We start from the raw sequence: 23,246 nt of genomic DNA, 5'->3' as shown, positions 1-23,246 counted from the left end.
CCTAGCTGGGATCATTTGAGCCCAGTTTTTTCTCCTGCCCTGGCAGGGGGTCGGACTTGAAGATCTATAAGGTCCCTTCTGACCCTACTTCTATGATTCTATGAGACCAGTCTGCCTCACGTCAGTCCCCAGAAAAATCATGGAGCAGATCGTCAAGGAATCCACTTCTAAGCATTTGGAGAAGGTGATGATTAGGAACAATCAGCATGAATTTACCAAGGGCAAGTCATGCCTGACCAACCTGATTGACTTCTATGATGAGATGACTGGTTCTGTGGAAGTGGGGAGACCAGCGGAAGTGATATACCGTGATTTTAGCAAGGCTTTTGGTACGGTCTCCCACAACATTCTTGTAAACAAGCTAAGGACATACAGGCTGGACGGACAGTAAGGTGGATAGAAAACTGGCTGGAGTATCAGGCACAGAGGGTAGTAAACAATGGCTCGATGTCTAAACTGGCAGCCGATATCAAGTGGAGTGCCCCAGGGGTCGGTTTTGTTCAATGTCCTCATCAATGACCTGGAAGATGGGATTGGAGTGCACCCTCATCAAGTCTACAGATGACACCAAGCTGGGGGAGTACTAGATATACGGGAGGGTAGGGCTAGGATTCAGAGTGACCTAGACAAATTGCAGGATTGGGGCAAAAGAAATCTCATGTGGTTCAAAAAGAACAAGTGCAAAGTACTGCACTTAGGATGAAACAATCCCATGTACTGGTACAGGCTTGGGGCTGACTGGCTGGGCAACAGTTCTGCAGAAAAGGACCTGGGGGTTACAGTGGACAAGAGGTTTAATATAAGCTAGCAGTGTGCCCTTGTTGCCAAGAAGGCTACTGGCATACTAGGCTGCATTGGTAGAGATGTTGCCAGCAAGTCCAGGGAAATGGTTACTGCCCTCTATTCAGCACTGGTGAGGCCACATCTGGAGTACTGTGTTTTGGGCCCCCCACTACAGAAAGGATGTGGGCAAATTGGAAAGAATCCAGCAGAGAGCAACAAAAAATGGTGAGGGGGTTGGGGGGCATGACTTGAGGCAAGGCTGAGGGAACTGGGCTTATTTAGTCCAGAGAAGACTGAGGGGGGATTTAATAGCAGCCTTCAACTACCTGAAGTGGGATTCAAAACAGGATGGAGCTACACTGTTCTCAGAGGTGGCAGATGACAGAACAAGGAGCAACTGTCTTAAGTTGCAGCAAGGGAAGTTTATGTTAGGTATTAGAAAAAACTTGCTCACTAACAGGGTAGTAAAGCACTGGAACAGGTTACCCAGAGAGGTTATGGAATCTCCATAGTTAAGACTCAGGTAGACAAAGCTTTGACCAGGATGATCTAGTTGGGGCTGGTCCTGCTTTGAGCAGGGAGTTGAACTAGATCAGTGGTTCTCAACCTTTTTTGTAGCAGGACCCATTTGTAAACATCAATGGCCAGTCCCAACCCAGTGTCCCTGACTTCCGACCGGCTGCCCCCAGGCCCTCAGTGTGTGGGGCAGGGAGGCCCCAATCAGCCCCTCACAGGCTGGAACTGAAACTGTCACCTACCCTACCAAACACTCATATCCTTGAACTGACAACAAAATAATGAGTTCACAAAGTTGTATTATTGTTATTTTAACACAACTGTTCGTCACTGTCTACTTATGTTCGCTATACACACAACAGATTTCCAAAGGGGTCCATGCCTCCATTAAAAATTTTTAGGGGTCCATGAATGAAAAAAGGCTGAAAACCACTGAGCTAGTGGGAAACTCAAAGAGTACAGAAAAGCATGGATTTCATCCCTGAAGTTCAGGTCAAACTTGCCCAAGTAGTATTTTAAATCAAAAAGGTACCATGTTAGCTCATGTACCACACACTCACACTTTCCTACAAAAATCAATCCTCCAAAACTGAGAGCGCGTGGCAGGAAGATGTTAAGCGTCAAAGTCGATTTTCTTTGCTGGAACAAAAACATGAAGATGCTGTGCTGCAAAATGGCTACCAGCTTCTCTCAGGAAGTACACAGGAAAAGCAGAGTCCAGTGTTAACCCCTACACAGCTGCACTCAGCTTGCTGGCTAGAGAAGGTGGCAGCCATTGTGCAACATGGCCTCTCCATGAAAAAGCCAGCTCCAGGCCATGACTCCAAAATATATATATTTCCTACACTGTGCTTTCAAAAACAAGGTGTGCATCTTAAGGTACGTGAGGCATGTGCAAAACCAAATTGTATTCAGTCAACTGAAATTAACATTGGTTGACTATTTACTTATTTTAAAACATGACAATAAGATATTTTCTTTCCTCACTGGCATGTCTTATTTAAAGACATTAAGCCTAAGAGACAACACCAATTCTGAGATTAGGCACTGTACATTACTTGCACATTTTCCTACTGACCTGTTGTCCAAAGCATCTACTTTATCTAGGGGTGAAGACAGAAGTGCAACTCTTAGCTGTATCTCAAAACATTTTCTGCAAAGTGTGCCAAGTTACAGCCTTACCCCAAACCAAACAGAAGTTTGCTGTTGGTTGCAGGGAGGAGGGGAATCTACTTGCAGGCTAGGAGCCTGCAGCCAGGTTCCCATAGCAAGGGCCAGGACTCTCTGCCAGTGCTCAGTTTTCAGAATGGGAGGAGGGAAAGGCAGCAGAGGGAGCTCGTTCTTGGGGCTCCCCAGCTGGTGCTAAAAAGTGGGGTGGGTGAACTGCAGCCCCCCCCCCCCAAGGGGGCTCCAATTCACCCACCCTGCCCTCCAGGGGAGGCTGAAAACCTTCCAGACTTAACTCCCTCTGCTCCCTTTCCCCACCTCCCATTCTAAAAACAGCAACAGCCTGAGTCCTTGGCAGACAAGTTACATATGTTACATTTAGAAACTTCTTCATTTGATAACCTCATGCAATGAAGGGTTAGATTTTTCACCCAATCAGCCATTTTTTAGCTGTCTAAAGCCACGCACTTGTGTTTGGTCACAGCCACAGACTGCTTTCTGTGGCCAGATTGGACAAAAATTGTCACTGCTTCCTGCACTCTATGAGAGCAAATAAAAAATTCTTTGGTTTGTGTCATTCTTATATCCTCATGCCTTTCATCAGAATTTTAAGCACAGTAAAATACATTAACCTCTCACAAAAAAGAAAAATCATATCAACTCTGCTTTTAGTTTTTATTTTTAATAAAACAAAAATAGCCTCCACCTTAGAAAGTCAGGTTGTTGCCATCTTAAATTACAGAATACAAATCTGGAAAAAAAGCTATAAAAACAAAGACAGGACTTCAGTCAAGTATTCAGCTTCTTATTGCTGTAGTTTTAACTCAAGTCCACAGGAAACCCTATGTTTTGGCAACTTACAGCAAGAACACATTCAAATGTTTGGAACACTAGCTGCTATATAAAAGTTTAGAACCTACACAAATACCTCCCCTCCTCTGCAGTAGGACACAATGCTTGGGAGATTAGTACAATGACAGTCTACTTCAAAGCCAGAACAGCAGCATTAAAGTGCTATCACAAAACCTTACAAGAACCTAAATGCAGTGCATGAAAGAATGCAAGCCCTGCTTTGCAGAGATTCATTTGCTCCAACCCTGGAATGAACACATTCATAGTTTTATCCCAAAAATAATGGATAAAATTTTAATTTGGTTTCTTCCCTGTATTTTTCAAACAGAAGCTTTTAAAATTTATTGCTAAAGCCAAAATTAGTGACACACACAAATACTGTGTTGAACAAAATTTGGACAATAAACAGTACACCTGAGTTCAGTCTTACAAACTATTTTTGTAAGTAGTGATAAATTAATATATCCATGTCTCCAATATGAATCTAAATGCATTTCTTACAAAATGTGTTAATAGAAATATCCAGGCAAATATATACACCATACGATAGCAAAAAGCTTTAAGCCCCATTTAATAAGATGACATCTGATTAAAAAATAGGAGGCAATCAGAATTTACTCAAAGTTACATTAAGAAAAGCTCTCACAGTGCAATATTGAAACTGTCACAAAGGTAAGAAAATACTGATATCAAAGTACAGTCACAATATTTAATAGACAAAACTACTGTAGAAGGGCATCTGTAAAATTAAAAGGAATGAACATAATGCAGGGGGTATTTAACATCCCTGCTCTAAACATCTGGTTTCCTAGTCTTTAGAGTCATAATTATGTGTTGCTTTTTCTGACGTTTGTTGAAGTCTCATTAGAAATAAGGAGTTGGTCTTCTCAGTAGCATGAATCTCGGATCATGATTCCTTCATGGACATCCTTCATCATTGCACAATTTCAAAATAGTGTAATATAGCCATGATGTGCTGAGGCATGAACACGTAGCCAGTATATAATGCCATCCCAACGACAGAAACTAGCATAGAATCTGAGGAACAGTTAAGGAGGGATGTTGTCTGAAATTGTACTGAGTCACATAAGAATGTTTTAATACTGTATTAACTTGTCCTTTTACATTAGTTATATTCAACTATATTTATGTATTAATACCTGTAGGAAAAAAAAAAACCTGTAAATGTAACAGGTAAGAATGACTAGTATGGTAATAGCTTGCAAGTTTTCCACTGTGTCTCTTGCAACGAGCATAGGAGTACTGTCCATTCCTTGAGGTGGGGTACAGGGACAGACAATAAAGGGTGTTTACTGCAGAAGCCCATACACATGCCACATTTTGTAAGGGCCCCAGAACAGCTGCAGGTTCTACAGTGGGAGTTCATCCAGTCAGCAAAAGCAAGGACATGGGTTTATATTATATTTTCATAAAGTTAAGATATTGTTCTCTGAATACTGATCACAAGGGCTCTCCTAAATGGAACACAAGCCATTCTATTCAAGTTTGATTGAATTGATAAGCTGCAAATCTACCCTGCCTTATGCTTTACAAATTTGCATGTTACAGAATTTACCATGTAAAATGCCTTGCAAATGAATATAATGTGTGCATGTACATGCCTGGACAGTGGTCTTTTAGTGTAAGCCTGGACCTGGATTCCATTCCTAGCAACTATAGACAGCTTATATGCTTGAGGTCACTTAATCAACACATCTCAAAGTATAACTTCAGTTTGAATTCCAGCCACATTTGCAAGGCAGCTTTTTGCTTGTATAGTACTGAAAATAGTTTCAGCTCTTTACAAACTTTTTGTAATATCTGAGCATCTACAAAACATCTCCAGGCTACTATTTTGCTAGCTTATTTCTAAGGTTGAACACCAACTTCCTAGGGGGGAAAAAAATAAAAGCTCTGAAAAAAGTTTTCTAGTCTTAGGCCCAATTCCAAGAAATGCAATAAGACTGAACCAAACCAAATCTCACTGCTTTTGCACTCTCTAGAAGTAAAATAACAAAGTAACCATAAAGCTCACCTCACAAACTACAAGTGTCAAAATAATCAAAAACACAAATTAATTAGGCGTGGCGGGGTTTGAGTTCTGAAATCGACAAATGCTGATTTTACCTGACACTTATAGATCAATGAAAAAAAATATTTCCATTGGTAATCATCAAGCTTTATAGAACACAATAGGGGCAGGGGTCAAACTCCCACCAAACCCAGACCAGTCCCTGCATGATCAGGTATGCTTTACTGATTTATGGATATTTATTTTTTTGTATTTTAACATGTGATTTTATAAAAAGAATTACCAGTATGCTGAAGTAGCATAACTGTCTGCCCCCATGCCCCTAATTTCACATAATCCTGAAAAATTTAAATAGATAAAAAAAAAAAAAAAAAAAAAAAAAAAAAAAATATTAAATAGATAAAAAAAAAAAAAAAAAAAAAAAAAAAAAAAATATTAAATAGATAAAAAAAAAAAAAAAAAAAAAAAAAAAAAAAATATTAAATAGATAAAAAAAAAAAAAAAAAAAAAAAAAAAAAAAACAAAAGAAATGCTTAAAAATAAACAGATTTTAGCCATCAAAATTATTTAAAAAATAAAAATCAGATTCTGCCAGACCTAACAATTATCCAAACCATGCATGTATCCAAGAGAGGACATGTTGCCAATCTGCATGGTGTGCAGTGTAAGCAAGAGCAACAAAAAGAAGCAGCAGAACTGCTTTAATAATTGAGAAATAAGTAACTGAAATAAACTGAGAAAAGGCAAATCTGTTACCAAGCTTGCTGTAGAATATAGCATTGGAAAAAGCAATGGTAAGCAACATAAAATTAAGCAGTAACAAAATTGAAGCTTACAGCAGCAAGTTATTTTCAGCGAAAGGCACTCAGGCATGAGAATGCTTGAAAACTGTTGATAATGAAGTACTCAATAGTGCTATTTATTTGTGGTTTGTGTAAAAATGGAGCCAGAGTGTACTAGCATCATAACCAGCGATTAAAGAGAAAGAAATTTGGATGAACAAACAGATGGGAGGCAGTCCATCATTTAGATTAAGCTCTGGAGAGCTTAAAAACTTTCAGTCTCCAGCTGCCTGACGAACATTCTGAATGTGGAAGGGAATGAGAGGGGTAAGAGAAAATTTGCATGGATATCAAGTCAGCTAAAAAATTTAAAAGCAGAAGTCTTATTTCTAGTACTGAAGAAAGACCTCAGTCAAGACCGACCAGACAGCAGCAGTGAGATAGGCTTTTACTGGAAAACACTTCCTTTCAACATCTTGGCATCTCAACAAGGTGGGGGGCAGAGGGAAGCAACATTTAATTACAAGTTTGGTAAGAAAGGACAGCAGTGCTTGCATGCTGTAACATCACATGCTTATGAAAGTTACCTTGCAGTTGCATGAAAAAAATAAAAATAAAAATCAAAGAATCCACAGGGCTTTAAAAACATTAAAGTGACAGACCAAGCATGACTGATTACAAAAATATGGGTAAATGAACACGGCTCTTTTCATCAACCGGCTTTATTAACTGTTTGTCCCAGCTGTGAAGAAGCAAACCAAAAATAAAATGAACGTAAAAGGAAAATGTATCAACCCATCCATCTCAGAACAGCTATGGACATCAGATGATGCTACTGAATGTCTTTTCCTACCTTCAACATAATTTCATTCTTTCAGCTTTTAAATCACAGGGTTTTAGAGAATTACAGAAAACAGCACTTAGATACCTGCCAATTTCTGAAGACTGAGTCTGACATCTTTACCTTATGGAAAAAGTCTGACTCAAAGATATACATGTGTGCACTGAACTGTTGAATGTACACAGACAGCTTCAAAGAAATGGTGGAAGCGAAGCCAGTGCCTATAGCTGATGGGAAACAAAAGCAGCAAAGTGGTTCAAATAATGCCCCCAAAATTTAATTATGATGTAAACATTAAGACTTTTGTGAATGATCTACAGAAAATTCCAGGACATGTGAAATACAATCCTAATGATGGCAGTTAGAAATTCAAACTCAGCTGCATTTGTGTTTTCTTATCTAGAAGCTGTAATGCTGGAGAGACTGCCAATTAAGATAACGCTACACTGGACAACACCTGTGAAATCACTGGTTGTTCTGAAGCTATACTAATACTTTCAGAGGGTATTAAATGGTAACCCAAGCCAGAATCCACAGTTTTTATATTTAAAACAATTGAAAGATCTTGTTGCTGGGAGAAAGTTCTTAGAGACAAACAAGACTGATCATGTTTATCAAGCCTTCACATTCTTAGATGGGACTGTATACTGTATATGCTTCAAAATTAAGTTTATAATTGGAAAAAGTATCTGTGTGTTTATCAGATGTATATCCTGCCCTATTCTACAAGCTCAGGGCGTTAGGCAGCCACTGATTTTATAAACAGGTTTTGGTTCTAATTGATTTGGATAACTGGCACTCCACGGTACCTGCAATTACCTCCATTTTAAAATGCTCAAGTCTAGTAAACAGAAAGCATTATAAACCTTATAAATATTGTGGTATATATTAAGGGGCCTTATGATAGAAATATCTAGTTCCACAGTTTCAGGAGAAATCAAATAGCATGAATTATTAGTCATTAAAACACTAAGATTTCATAAATCTACATATCAGCATGACTACTTAGTTATGATTTTGGGAGTCTAGGATATCAGATGCTAGAGTTACTTAGTCAGCTCTCTGGGGGAGGTATCTTTTTTGTTCTTTGTTTGTACAGCATTTAGCACAGTGATACCCTGGTCCACAACTGGAGCTCTTAGAAAGTATTGCAGTAGCAACTAAATCAGGAATACAGCCCATTATCAACGACAGTAAGTAGTGGATCTTGATAGAGTCAAGCCTTCTGTAGCAATGCTGTCTAAAGCAGAGCTGCTTTCAATGGTCCAAGCAGAAAACAGTTACTTTCAACAGCACATCATACACCTAGTATTGACAGACAGTCACTAAAATCAGATGTCTATGTTGAGGTGAGGGAAGAAATGATATTATAAGAGATGCAAGTTTAAAGAGCACATCTTTGTAAAAATTCTGAGTATTTTGTATAAATTCTACCCTCACTCTCTCAAACACAACCTAGAGTTTACCTTAACCAAACAGCCTGAGTAAAAGTCTGTTTTTTCTGTTTGATTATTTTGTGCATTTCATATCAGTTTCACACTTACAGCAGGTGAATTAATTTCCCCTGGTCTAAATTTTCTTAATTTTTCCAAAAAGGGGAAGCATGTAATAAAGTCCTTTCCAAAATGGATATACATTGGCAGAAAGACTGGGAGCTGTTACACTAAGAACTTAAATAGTTTTTTTTAGGATAGTGGACTTTAAACTGGTGATGTACACCTTTAAAAATAAAAATGGAAATTTGATATCTATAGCTTTAAAAAAATGGTGTAGAACTATTTCACTAACCCTACTTGGTTCACAAAACATGATTTGTATTGTACTGTTTATTGCTGTTTTGCACCATATTAATCATTGTACAGACACAGAACAAAGAGACAAATAGTAAGCTTTTTGAAGTATGCATTAAAGGAAAACAAAGTGATGGAGAAAGACTTAAGAGTACAAGGGAACATAAAAGAACAGCTCTGTTATATCAACAGACTCTCTCCGAGCAGACCAGATGCAGCCTTCATAAAGATTACTGATCTCTTAGACAATCAATGATATATTCAGCTTTGGAAAAGGTTTTTGTAGCAAGTCTAGGAACTTAATTTACCATATATTTTAAATGCCTGAAGAGATTTCAACACCAGAAGGGATTTTAAATTTCTAGAACACTGGTTTAGACACAGCTGAGGTCAATCTCCATAAGCATCTGGCAGTCATTCAACAGCTTATATGAAGTAAGTTAACAATGTCAGGCAGTACCTGTCCTAACAGGTCTAAATCACAACCAGCCACCTTACTGAAGCAATTAGAGAGACCAAGGCCCGAAAAAGGATGGTGGCCAATATAATATTCTCCCCCAAACAGCCTCATGTCCACTGGAAAAATACCACAAACTAAATTTTTTCCAAGTTTCATGTGAAGATTTGCTGTACCATGGGCATTCTTCCTTTTTAAAATGAGAAGTTAGACTCTAACCATTAGAACTTGCGTTTCTCCAGATGTTAAACAAGCTGCAGCTTGCTCACTCTAAGAAAGTTTACAGTCATTGCTAAAGCAACAAAAGGTGATGGGCAACTGCAACCTAGAATAAGCAGCAATGACATCACTGCAGTAAGAACAATGAAAGGTGTTTGTCAAATTAATTTTAAACTATAACCATCTTAATAAGTTACTTAAGTTTACTACATATTTGTCCAAAGAATAAGGAAAATGTACATACTTTTCATTCACTCAAACATTTTGCTTGCATCACAAAGAGAAGAAGAGATTCAAGCCCAACTACTGACAAAGTATGATGTGCATAAACTTAGAAAAGAAAGATGTCTCATCACTAACACTTGGAATGATATAGCATTCTTCTGCACACTTCCTATGTAGTCTACTTTGTTGCTTTATTTTCATAGTGGGCTAATCAGTTTTCCCTGTCCTTGAAAGTATCTTGTGAGCAATCTTCTTTTACAGAAATAGAAGGACACTCCCACTTACACAAGTGAAACAGACATTATGTGGATGTATGTGAACCTAACAGAAAGTCTATCTAATGGTCTGAAGTCTACCTATATGCTGTCCATTTTTTTTAGGTTTAATGCGGTTATATAGCTGCAACTTGGGGGGTTTTGTTTGTTTGTTTGTTTGGGGGGGCTTAACTAGAAGAAGCATTTTTGTAGACTGTCATCCCAATGAAGACACCCTATTAGTCATCCATTATCTCTCTGTTATTGATAAGATGAAGTTTTCTCCTCCCCTCCCTGCTTTTTTTTTAATAATATAGTGCAAATGCTTGTTAAGGTCATTAAAGAGCAACTTGTAATAATAAAGTGTTATTCTAATGAAGGATCACCTAACTGCCTCTGTATAAAAATTCTTCTGGACTAAGCCCTGAAGAAGATAGCACACCACTCTCTAGAAAGAAATTAAAACACAGGTCTCTATGTAATCATCATGCCAGCAGAGTAACTGCAGTGAATTACACAAGACCAGTGACTTTAAGACAGCGTAAAGAGTGATGTTGTAGCCACATTAGTCCAAAAACCATGAGAGGTACTGATTCCTTAGGGCTGGTTTGGCTAGGGTTGATCCTGCCTCAGGCCCTAAATGACCTCTGGAGGTACCTGGCATTCCAACTTCTCTATACATTATCTTTTATTGGGCCGACTATGTGATTGGGATAAAGTCAGGCAAGCTTTCCAGTGCAAGGTATTCTTCCTCAGGTCTCCAAATATGGGAAGCCAAGCACAGCAAGCTGAGACCAGCTCAGGAGAGGGGCTGAGACCAGCTAAGACATGCTCAGGGATAGCAGCCATACAGTGAGCAAAAGAAAGCCACTGAGTACTGGAAGATCTCAACAGCTTCTCCTTTGCTCCTTGTGGGGCTGCTACCCCCAAACACTTCTCAGCCCCTCCCTTATGCTGTAGGGAGCTTGCTGTGCTTGCCTTCCCATATTCCAAGACCTGACAAACAAGGTCTTCCATGAGAAAGCTTGCCTGACTTTATCCCAACCACATAGCTGGCCCAATAAAAGATAAGAGTCATAGAGAAGCTGGGCTGCAAGGAACCTCCAGAGGTCATCTAGGGCCTGAGGCAGGATCAACCCTAGCCAAAGCAGCCCATACAACCATGATGTAAACTTTACCTGAAACTACCCTCAACCCCAACACAACACAGACCAACCGAACACGGTGACCTGTCGCAGTAAGGCAGGGGAACCATCAGCCAACATCCCACTTCTGTTCCTTCCTGACCCCAAACGTGCGGGACGGTCTGAGCCCCAGCAGAGGGGCAAGCCCCTCCAGCTTTGCTTCTAGCAGCACAACCGGGTAAAGTCCCCCATCCTCCCCTCCCGTCTGTAGGCAGCACCCAGGCCGTCGTCAAGCAGAGGATGACAAAAGAAAACAAAATCCCAGCCGCAAACCCGGGCTCGCGAGGACAGCCGCTAAACCCCCTCCCCGCCGCCTCCAAAGGAGAGACAGAGCTCGGAGGGCAGAGCCCAAAGCCCGGGGCCTCGCGAGGCGCCTCTGTCCTGCCCAGACCGAGGCAGCGGCGGGGCTGGGGCCGCCCTCGCCGGCCGCTCGGAGCTCGCGCACTTCCCCTGCCCCGCCCGGCCCTCCCCGCCTCCGGCCCGGCCCCAGCGCCTGCCGAGGCAGCGCCCCCGGCCCCAGACAGCGGGCCGCACCGCCAGAGGATACTGAAGACGGTGCGCTCCCAAGGCTCCAGCATGTAGAGCGCCGTGACGAGCAGGTACTGGTAGTAGAGCCATGACACGCGCTGCCAGGCCGAGCCCAGCGCCATCGCGGGCGCCGCGGACAAACCAACCGACCGACCGCCTGCGCGTGCGGCTGCCACTGCGCCGCCCCCAACCCTCCCGGCCCAGGCCAGCGCCCCGCCCCCACTGCCCCTCCCAAAGGGCGGGGTCACTGGCGTCACACGGGCCTCCCCCACAAACCTTTCACGTGGCCCCAGACTAGAGGTGGTCGTCCAGGTTGGTTGGAGGGGAGCCCTTCCAGGCCCCGCGCCAGGCCGGGTTGGCATCAGGACTCACAGGACACACCACACTTACCCGGCAGGGGAAATACCGCATATCTGGGTCCATGAAGGCAGTATGCTCCTCCCTAGCTTGCCCCTGCGGCCATATGACTGAAGATGGGTGAAACCCCAGGGGCACCCAGACCTGGGTCTGCATGCAGGATGCCTGCCAAAAGACTTTGGAAATATCTGAAGCCCCTGGCAGGGGTGGAGGATGTTTGCCAGTTGTAGGGCCACTTATGGTTCTGGACTGACTCATAGATTTCTAGGGTCAGAAGGGACCTTGTAGATGGAGAACCCCCTGCTCTAGGCAGGAAAGAGCGCTGGGGTGAAATAACCCCAGCCAGGTGCCTATCTAATCTCTTCTTGAACACTTCCAAGGTAAGGAAAAGCACCACCTCCCTTGGAAGCCATTCCATATTTTGGCAACCCTCACTCATTGATTTGGACTTGATTTGGCTGGGAACATGAAAAATGTCTTTAAAAACAAAAATTAACATAGTAACCCATGGCATTCAAAGCCTTCTGGCCTGTCTCAGGTGTTTGCAACAGAAGACTTGTTCTAGCACTTTCCTGTAGTCAAAAAACACATGAAAACTAAGGTGGCAATTTCCATGAAGTGTCTCGAGCCTGAAAAGGTTGAGAACCGTTGCCGTAAAGTATCCCTAAGCATCAGTAAAGGGGTCTTCTGTCCATGCCAAGTAGGGGGTTCCCCCGTAAGTATTGGGCAGTTTCTCATAGATACAATATACAATACCTTGCCAGTTTCTAAGTGGGACTGTTGCATCTATACCATAAAGGTGTACAAGTTGTGGCAATATAAAAATTGGACCCCACCTTCCACATGGGTCCCTAAACAGTGACGGGTCTCATAGGCGACACTTCCTCATCTGAGCGAAACCCAGCAATCTCACTCCTTTCATGAAGCATGGTTGCAGTTGGGGACTGGATGAAGGGAGCCAGCTGAAGCTGAATGCAAACAAGACAGAAGTGATGGTATTGGGCAGACCATGTGATTTTGTGGGGGGATTGGGACATTTATCATTGATGGGATATAGTCTCCTGTTGTCACTCATGTTTGCAGCCCTAGGGTACTCTGGATCCTCTCCTGCATTTGGAACTTCTGGTGACAGTGGTGCCTAGAAGCACCTTTTACCAACTCCATCTGGTGAGAAAGCAGTGGCCCTTTCTTTCAGATTCAGATCTGGCTACCATCATCTATGCCTTTGTCACCCTGAGGTTAGACTACTGCAACACACTCTACATAGGACTACCCTTTCAGACTGTCTGGAAGTTGCAGTTTGTGCAGTGTGATGGCCCACCTGACAGGGATGGGCCTCCATGAGCATGTAACTCCAGTGATCCAGTCTGCACTGGCTCCCAATAGATTTCCAGGTATAATTCACAGTGCTGGTTTTGCCTTGCAAGGCCCTAAACATAGAGGGGACTGCCCATGCACCTAACTGCAATTTCCAAGGTCAGCCAAGAGCAAACTCCTACAAGTACCATCAATGCACCAAGTCTGCTTGGCAAAAGCATTTGGGATGTTATTCTCAGTAGGTGCTCCTCAGCTCTGTAACTTCCCCATCTTTTGGTATGCCAGAGCCTGAGCCTGAACATCTTTCAGAAGGTGCTGTAAGACCTTTCTATTTGGGCAGGTGTTTAACAGACAGAGGTAGGCTAGGATTTTGGTTAGAGCAGTTCTGATTTATCTTAATGGTCCAGTTTGTCTTTTAAGTTACGCTGTTCTCTTGCTCATTCTCCTGCTTTATAATCAATTTTGTCCTCTTATTGTAAACTGGTTGAGTCTTTGTTGGGAAGGGTGGCATATAAATCAAATCAAATAATAAATGAACCAGGTAAATGACTGTGAGAGTATATTGGGCAACATAAGGCCTGATATGTAAGCACTCTACATCACAAAACCATACACTGTTCACACCATTACTCATCAAGTTTGCAACAAGGAAGCCAATATAACCTGCAACATCTGTGTATAGTTCTGGTACAGCTCCTAGTTAAAATACAATTAAAAACCACAAAAGTAAGTGAACTATCCAACAGAAGCTAATTCAGTGCACAATAATCAACACTATTGCCAAATAATACTCCCTTCTGCTACAGCTACAAATGATTTTTCTCATGTATGTAGCATAGCATAGATAAGGCAGTGTTTCCCAATCAGTCAGTCAACCCAAAGGGACCAGAAAAGGTTATCAGGAAAGGAATATGCCAGAGTAAATCCTGCTCCCCTACACATCAATTATTTTGGCTGCTTCTTGTCCTTGATGCACTATTTTTCTGTCATGGTAAATATAAGAGTTTGTCAAAAAAATTTACTTTAAGTAGTCATCTTTCTTAAGAGGTTGAGAAACACTCAGCTACCCAGAAATAGGAAAGGTGCTCTTAGCCAATCAAAAGCAAGAGTTTAGCTATTCAGCGGATCTAGAAATTGAACATTAACTTGACAATGTTTCTGCATTTTGCTTGAACAAGTCCAAACTAAAACAGAAGAAAAGCTATGTATTGTTTCCATATAGAAACTGTCAGTCTACTAAGAAAGTTAAAAAGCAAACAGGCTATTTCTATGGCCTGTTTGAATCGATTGTGCAAAATTTTTCCTAAAATGTGTCCAGTGACTATAAGGAAAAAAGTAACACAAAAATATCACACTTCCTCACCTACAATCCATGATTCAAGCTACTTAACTAAGATTTAATATATCTGTTTACAAGAGATGCAGGGAACAAGCCAAAAAGAATGCAACATGTAAGTAAAAAATGTCCATATTTAGATATTTTAATAGCATCTGGATATTGCTACATCTACAAAATTCTCTCCTCTAATACCTACCTTCAATAAAACCAAATCAACTGGCCAACTTAGCGAGTCCACCAACCAATCCAGTTCATCAGCACTCCAAAAATCATACTATGTAGGTAAAGAATTTATATAGTATTTAGTTTAAGAAACAGTTCTAACATACATCAAGATATTTCCTAATAAGTACACAAGTAGTGGTTCTAATACACAACAAATACTGCACACTGCATACACAAATTTAAACTTTTTGTTCTCATTACATGAAGGTCTGACAGAATACCATTCTCAAATGCAAACAATTTACTGTTTCTCTTGCATAAATCTTTAAAGAGATGCCAGAAAGATAACAGAAAAATGCCAATTTAAAAATGTTTAGGTGATATGAAGGGGCATTTAAAAATATATACAATCAATATTTTTGAGGTGTCTCAGTCTTGATCTTGAAGTACTGAAGTTCTTTTTACATGTTAACAGTGGCTGGCTAGAATATTGAAGAAGTGAAAAACTTCATCTTTATCCATGACAGCCACTTCAGTTGAACATTCATTACATCTGACTGGATGATATATTTCCTCCTTTTCTTCATCTCCTTGGACACTGGTGGTCTCATTGCTTTGTTTCATTTTCTTATTTCTTCTTTTTATTCTCCTGTTCACTGGGGCTTTGTATTTCAGAATCTCCTCTTTGCTAACAGAACAGTTCATCACAAACATTGCTCTATACTGTGTTTTGTACGATTCATGTCTAGAAAGAAGGGGAAAATGCAACAGTCATTTCCTATACATAGAACATTCTTCAGGCACAAAACTAGTCACTATTGCTGAAAATGGGACTGAAGACAGAAAATACCAAACTAAAGAACTAGGAGCCAGTCACGAAGTATTAAAACCAGAAAATGAACTCTTTGGTTTTTAAATTAAGCTATTCTGAGATTGGTAGATGGATTATTTTGATAAAAGATCCCTGAAGTACAGAGCCATCTTGCTATGAAGTAACAAATGACAATTTACAACTAAAGATGGGATAAAGATTAGATGGAAGAATTTGAACTATCTTTTCGCCATCATCCCACCCAACCTGTCTGTCCCCAACTCCTGCTAAATTGGTCACTAAACTTTGAAATTGTGGTTCAGCCCTGAAACTGGCCAAAATATACCTGTTGTAAAACTCAGTTGTGCCTACCAAACTGTTTCTCAGTATGTCAAAGACTCCCTACATTCCACCAAAATAGTCCACTCAAAGCCTGAAGTTGGCAAATAGACATAAAGAAGCAAAGGCCTGGAAAAGATTTCAAGTCAGTCAAGTCCAGTTCCACACAATCCTTGGTAACCATATAATGAAAATTTGCCCAAAATGGTCCACAAGAACATTCACTCTGTCCCCTCCCACACATCACAACCATAACATACCCCTGTAACAAGTGTAGGGAAGGAGAGGTGGAACTAAAAATCCTACCAAGTGCCACAGGAAGGCAACAAGAGAGACAAGGGCAGGGCTCATCTCCTGGGCCCCTGTAACAACAGGGAAATGCTTTAAGATAAACAGAAGTTGGAAAAATCTGAACACTTCTTAGGATTGGACCCTCTTGAATATCTTTATATAATCCCTACAGTCTAATCCCTACAGGTCGCTCCAGGTGAGTGTGGGACCTGTTTATACAGCACAGAGCCTCAACTCTAGAGAAGTAGTAAGCATAGTTCAAGGGAATTATGGAAAAAGAGAGGCTGATTTCTCTTTCTAGCAGATAGGTTTATGTGAAAAAACTGATGCACCCAAGTAAATCAATACCTAATGAGAAAACTAATTTTGTGGTTTATTCATTGGGCAGTCTGCCCAACCCACCAATAAACAGCTTGAAAATACTGGTTGCAAAGAAACCTGGATAAGAACAGGTTGTGTACAGCATTAGATATTGTCCAAATCATGCATCATAAATACTCAGCTAATTCAGAAATTACTCTTCTACAGAGTATTTATTTGTTTGCTGATCCTTCCTTAATCCCTCCCTAACAAAAACTGAGATTTGTTGCTGTTTGAACTTAGGTGCTGTTCAACACTTTGCTGGTGAACCTAGGTGAAATATAATTTAATATACATGAGCTAGATCCACACATTTGCTTCCACCAGGCTACTACAGAACTAGTACATGAAAATTACATATTCCATTGTGCCTAAAATTAAGACAACCTAAAAAGATTATGTCATTTTTATTACCTCTGACAATCTAGACACAATGTTATCAAGCAAGCAGGACAGTTCAAAACAGCATCACTGTTTGGAATGGCTTGAGATTTATGCTGCTGCTCCAGACCTCTTCTTTGATTGTGATACCTACCAACAGAAAATCCAATGGGTAAAAATATTCACTTACAAATAAGAAATCTAAAAATTGAACCTCAAAAACCATTTTAACATCCAATCACATCCACACGTCTATAGATGCCTTCCCCCCACCCCCCAACCCCCACTTCCTCAATTCAAAGATCCTGGCTGGAAAAGCCATCACCACTTTTTTGGTATTTGTTTGGCATGAGGGGTTTTTTTTCCATTGGCTGGATTTATGTACATAGCGTTTACCTTGTGTAAATAAAAGAGTGCATTTTTTTCTGTGGGTAACTCATGAGTGACATAAGAACTGCTGAAACCAAAGATACAAAAGTTAGCTTGTCTTGCATAAGCAAGACTAACCACTTTTTTTTTTTTAAGTTTACCCCAGGAAAAAATCTCACCCAAAAAGCATCTCTGGGCTTTCCCTTTTATCCAAATACAGTATAACCCCATAAATGTGGCATGCTCAGGACTGGGCACCTGCCAGAAATTTGAAAATTCTGAACTTTTAAAACCAGAGCAGCAGCTGGTCACAGAGCAGGGGGAAGGGGTTAGCAGCAACCAGTCCTGGAGCAGTGGCGGCACAGGGTGGTGGATGGTGGCAACAACCACCATGTGCAAGCTTCCTCCTCCGCTGCTCCAAGACCAGCTACCACTACTCCCCAATTTAGTGTATTTTTTAAAAGTGTTGGATTTTCGAGAATTCCAGACTTTTGATATCCAGGTTTATGAGGTTATACTGTAGTTCTGCCTCATTAAATTCCAAGACTGGCATAAAAAAACAGCATTCACATTGGTTTTAATTAAACACTAACCAATTCAGTGATCAAAATATAATAGTACATTAAAAGGAAAAATTCACCAATCCTGTAAGCTCTCTATTTATCTGGAGCACCCACTGAGATCTCTATTGTAGAACTGGCTTAAGCATTTGGACCATTTTTGTAAAAAAATAAATAAATTAAAAACTGTCATAAGAGAAAAACACTTACATCAATTACTTCCTTTCCCACGGTCAAATCCTGCCATCAGTGGGGAGTTTGTAAGAAATAGGTTTTAGCCCTGAGTACATACTTACTGATTCACATAACTGGTAAACACTATATCAAAATAGGCTTTTACATTTCACATTCTTTAAATTAAACCCTGAATAAAACAACTTTTAGAAAAAGTTGACTTTATAGCATAGCACCTTCAACAGTATTTTAAAATTTGAGTTGAAATATTTACAGCCTCTTACCCTCTTCTCTGTGAATCTACCCATTCCTGGTCTCGATTGTCTTCCTCTGGATCATACAGTAGCTCATCGTTAGTAGGAATCCGGCGTTGTTGATGTCTCCTTTTCTTCCTGGCTACCTCCGTAACTAAGATTTGTGTAAATTAAGTTTTATGCCACCTCCCAAACAACTTGATTTACTACACAAAGCACAGTTATCTATTTCACTAACAAAAACCTAAACATCTGCTTCATATTTTATTGTCTATACTCACAAAATCCAAACCAGAACATAAAGGCTGAGGTTGTTCTAGAAGGATTAATGCAGCACCAAACTATAAGAATTATCAGATACTTTGCAGCACCGTAGTATTGGCAAGATAACACTGGTCTCCCAAACCTCCCTTCCTGCCCTCAAGACTCCCAGCAACAGATCCTGACTCAACGAGGACTCAGTAGGGTCTAGAGCAGAAGGACACTGCTGTAAAGCTGCCAACTCCTTTCTCAGTCGTTTACCTACTTTATCTTCATCCTCTGAATCAGAGTCAAAATAAATATCATCATAGTACTTGGAAGTGGTAGCTGTTCCAGCTGATCCAGTACTTGTGGGAGTACCTGTTTAAGAAATTAGAAACAAATGGTCAAAATCAACAATATTGAATCCCACTATCCTGTATCTCTGAGTTAAAGGAACATCACTGGCACATTTCCCCTGGGGCCTATTCTAGGAACTTCACTGCACTTCAGGCTGGTGAGTTTCTGTTATAAACAAGTTCCTAATTGGTGTGCCCTAATCCAGTTCTTTAAATGTTATGTAAACCCTATTAAACTGACTAAACTCTACTCCATTCATTGACTACAGTGGGACTACTCACATACTTAACTTTATACACTGAAAATCCTGGTGAGACTGGAGCCTAATTAACGCACTAATGATCTATGACAGCACCCCTAGGCATAGATACACCAACTGCAAACAATTAATGGATGCAAGGTCAACTCAAATGGATAACCAGAACACAGTCCAGGGCAAGCTTTCATTTGCAAGTTAACAGAACACTACCTGAAGAAGTGTCATGTTATCTCTTTTTAACAAACTAGAAACAACACCAGATCATGTTGCTTATTCAACTTGAAAAATACGATTAACCTTGTTGACCCCATTTTAAAATGAACCTTCCTATTGGTAATTTGGGGTTCTAATAAGACTACCTCAATATTCATTTTGTAGCAGGAAAAAGAGTTTAAAATTTCTTCAGTGCTCAGTTACTGTGTCACTCTGAATCAAAAATAACTGACCTATGTTCAAAAGAAGCCCTCTCAGTATGATACACAATGCATTCAGAGGGAGGGCTCTGACCACTAGCAGGTGTTCTTCAGCCCTGCTGTAAATGGGTTAATTTTATTGTCAGTTTAGTTTAGTAATCGATTTTTTCTAAGTCAAAAAGTTACGATTTAAAAATTCCTGTTTTTTTCCTTCTGGATTTTGATTTTAACTAATATAAAACCAATGTTGTTGGAAATGCTGTCCCTGAGAAACATTTCTGGATTCAATATACACCTCCTACTGGTAGCAATTTCACCTGTAAAAACACAAACAGCATGCGTCCAGACAAGCGCACACATACAGTCAGCAGGGCTGCACATGCCACACAAGCAGACATTTCCCATGCTGCTAACTTGCAACACAGTTGGAACAAGTGAGGTGGTGCATGTAGCAGGAGCATGCACCACCCAAACCCAGAGCCTGGCCAGCCAGAGCCACACTCCAGCTGCCGGATTGCCACTGGTAGAGCCCCAGGAACCCCCAGGACTCCAGGTAAGGCTGCTGGGGCCTGCCCAGTTGCTGGCCCCAGCCTCCCCTACCCCACCTGGGATAACATGCCGCACACCAGAGCACGCATGAACAGGCATTCCTTGGGGACAAGCAGCAACAGCACATATTGTACTGCTGCTGTCTGTCCCAGGGAAAAAAGCATGTTCCTGCAAGTCTGGATCCAGCCAAAGTGGCAACAACCTTCATTTACTGTGACAACTTATCAAACACTTCAAAACATGACTAATCCAGGAGCTGATGCTTGCAGCATGCACCATGGAAGAAACTAGCATAGCTGCTACTGGAGCTTCAATAGGCAGTTACATTTTTACTTAAGAAATCTTCTAACCAATGAAGTGCTCAGAAATAAATTAAAACTTGGCAGATTCCAAAAGCAGCCATGTGGATGTGCCTGACATCTTTACATTTAGACCAGCACCAAAGACTGAAAAGTGACTGTGGCATCAAAAAGCTGCAGGTTTATTATTAGGCAGAGAATGTGAACTACAAACACTAATGTGGCATACCTGACATTAATAACCATATTACTCAGCTAGACTTAACTGACAATCAATTAACTCAAAAGAACAACCTCAAAATCTAGTCTAGACCAGGGGTTGTGAATTGGAGGTATGCGTACTCCTGGGGGTACTTGAGAATGCCCTAGGGGGTATGCGCGGGCAGGCAGGGATGGAACTCCGCCACGTACTACCCTGCACTGCTGCGCAGGCGCCGCCCACTCGACCGAATGTGGGGAGTAGGGGAAGCTTGCATGCAGCGGCTGCTGCTGCTCCATGTTCAGCCATGTGCCCCCCTGCCCCCAGCTCTGCATCCGGCTGCTGGGGGTACATCGTTCCACAACTGGCCACTGGGGGTACACTGATCCAAAAAGGCTGAAAACCCCTGGTCTAGACAAACCCTTAGCACAGTCCTATTCTCCAAATACATTTCTGATTCAGGGGGCTCCTGGTACAAGTAAAAAAAATACTTTTCACTTTGGGGAAAAAATGCTATTTATACTTTTCTCCTATTTCCTATAGGTGAGCATATCTTCTAGTGCCTTATGTCCACGGTGCCAGATCCTAACCACAGGAGTGACAACTGACAGATTCAACTACAATCTGCAGTGGATGAAAGAAACCTGCTGTTATCCAAATCCTGGCAACGTCTGGAAGGGGTTTAAAGGAGGGGAAGCACAAGATGCTGCAGTGACAGCAAAAGCCTCACTTAAATGTATGGAGAGAGAGGCTGAAAACAGGAATGGAGACCCTTAAATAAGACTAGTCCAAGAAAGGCAAGTCATCAGCAAAGGAATACAATCTAGGAAAAACCAGGAAAAGAAGAAAGTCCCCAGAAGTGTGAATAACCCTATTCAACTAAATAAGTTTTTCAGAACATTACAGCAGTCATTTAAGTGGCTAAGAAAAGTATTTCACTGCTGACCACTTTACCAAGAAGTGACCAGCCATTCTTCAATGATCGGTGGATTGTCAACAGAACTCTTCTTTTCCATACCCCGGGGGCAGAATAATGCATAACATAACTCCTTAGTGAGCCCACACTTCACTTACAACTTGACAGAAAAGCAAGTATTAAAATACATGTACCTGCTTCTAATGCCTTCCACTTCCCCTCCATGGTTTTCATAGTGCAGTCAAGTTCAGCCTCCATTTCCTTCTGGAACTCATCTTCACTAGAGGACTCACTCTCCCCAGTGAGGCACTCCCGGATCAGTTTGCGCTTCTGATCAGGGGTGCCATGCAGGAGCACGTCCACTTCATCTTCTGAGCTATGAGAGATTTAACCGTTCACATTGGTTATTAACAGTCCAAAAGTTCCATGCTGCCAAGACCCCTCCTCCCCCACTTCAAATGGTTTGAAGGCCTCAAGAAACACGTTACTGACTTATGAGATGCTTTTGTGGATCCCACTCTGTCCTACATGCTAAAGCCCCAAGCCCACAGGTGACCCAGCACTGTCCCTGCAGGACCCGGGTCGCGTGCTGTCAGCAGGGCTCCATACCAAGGCAGCAGCTTGTGCGGCAGCACTGGGATTCCTCACTATTTCCATTTAAACCAACCCCTACCTCCCCAGACTCTACTTGTAAACGAGCTTCAGCAAAGAGCTTGGAAAGCAGAAAGCATTTTCAAAAATGATGATGAGGCTGGAGTGCAGGGGCTGCTGCAAACGATGCCACCTCATTACACACATGTCCAGTCCCGCCCCACTTGGTGCACTGTGGGGCCGGGGCAGGTGATGGGTAACAGGCAGGGGCAGGAGTCCACAGGCAATGTTGGGCGTCACTGCCCACAACTCCCTGGACACTGCTTCAACCGGCGCTGCCAGGTCTTAAATGTGAAATTACTATATGGGAAGCTCAAAATTATCATATTTGCTGAAAAACTACTGTACACTGAAAAATATGCAAATAAGTATGCATATATGTCTTCAGCTTACTTTGTATTGCTCACTGTAAGCCTCCAATGAGTGAGTGAGAACTGGGTCAAAATTGAAACATTTCTTTTACGGTATGCTGACAGAAATATTTTTGGGCTGATAGCCAATTATTAATAAACCATATTGGCCAATACGATATGGACCAATGTACTGGTGCGCTTCTAATTTCTTTATTTGGAGACAAACAGCCCTAACGAAGTGCTGACAGCAAGCCCAAAAGCCAGCTAAGACTCTTTGATAATGACTTGGGTTTTGCACCTGCTGTGTCAATTTGCTGCCTCAAAAATTATCATACATTTGGCAGGGGTGGAGGTTGTAGCCGTGTTGGTCTAAGGACATAGGCAGACCCGGTTCTTTGGACAAATCAAATATCTTTTATTAGACTAACTTAAATAGTTAGCAAGAAACATTTTCCTATCTATTTAAGTTGGTCTAATAAAAGATATCAGATTCACCCAAAGAACCTCGTCTGCTCCCGTACATTTTGAGCACTTTTACTATTGATCGTACATGTACGAGGGCTGAAGTTACCATACAGAGACAACACCGGCTTCGCTCAGGCGGCACGAGCGGCTGCGCGGGGCGGGAACCGACCCGGCCCCCCGAAGCCGGGGCCCAGG

General features: G+C 41.5%; 2 protein-coding genes across 2 annotated transcripts in view; both read right to left on the bottom strand.

The window, feature by feature from the left end:
• Positions 1–3,127: 3,127 nt before the first annotated feature.
• Positions 3,128–11,828, bottom strand: SPTSSA (serine palmitoyltransferase small subunit A). The gene is made up of 2 exons (XM_019518904.1): positions 11,650–11,828; positions 3,128–4,356 (listed from the first exon to the last, which is right to left on the bottom strand). The coding sequence occupies exons 1-2, from the start codon at positions 11,750–11,752 to the stop codon at positions 4,253–4,255; spliced, it is 207 nt and encodes a 68-aa protein (XP_019374449.1). The 5' UTR covers positions 11,753–11,828; the 3' UTR covers positions 3,128–4,252.
• A 2,847-nt stretch (positions 11,829–14,675) lies between these two features.
• Positions 14,676–23,246, bottom strand: part of EAPP (E2F associated phosphoprotein) — a 13,941-nt gene continuing 5,370 nt past the window's right edge. Inside the window, exons 2-6 of the mRNA XM_019518903.1 lie at positions 21,777–21,958; positions 18,870–18,968; positions 18,378–18,501; positions 17,024–17,140; positions 14,676–15,553 (exon numbers count right to left, since the gene is read on the bottom strand). Coding sequence (XP_019374448.1) covers positions 15,277–15,553; positions 17,024–17,140; positions 18,378–18,501; positions 18,870–18,968; positions 21,777–21,958 — 799 coding nt within the window. The 3' untranslated portion in view covers positions 14,676–15,276. The remainder of the gene's footprint in view (positions 15,554–17,023; positions 17,141–18,377; positions 18,502–18,869; positions 18,969–21,776; positions 21,959–23,246) is intronic.

The sequence above is a fragment of the Gavialis gangeticus genome, unplaced genomic scaffold (assembly GCF_001723915.1).
Source record: "Gavialis gangeticus isolate Ggan-Ray unplaced genomic scaffold, GavGan_comp1, whole genome shotgun sequence".
Lineage (NCBI taxonomy): Eukaryota > Metazoa > Chordata > Crocodylia > Gavialidae > Gavialis > Gavialis gangeticus.
Note: the sequence above shows the minus strand (reverse complement) of the source record. Positions and strands in the feature narration are given on the sequence as shown.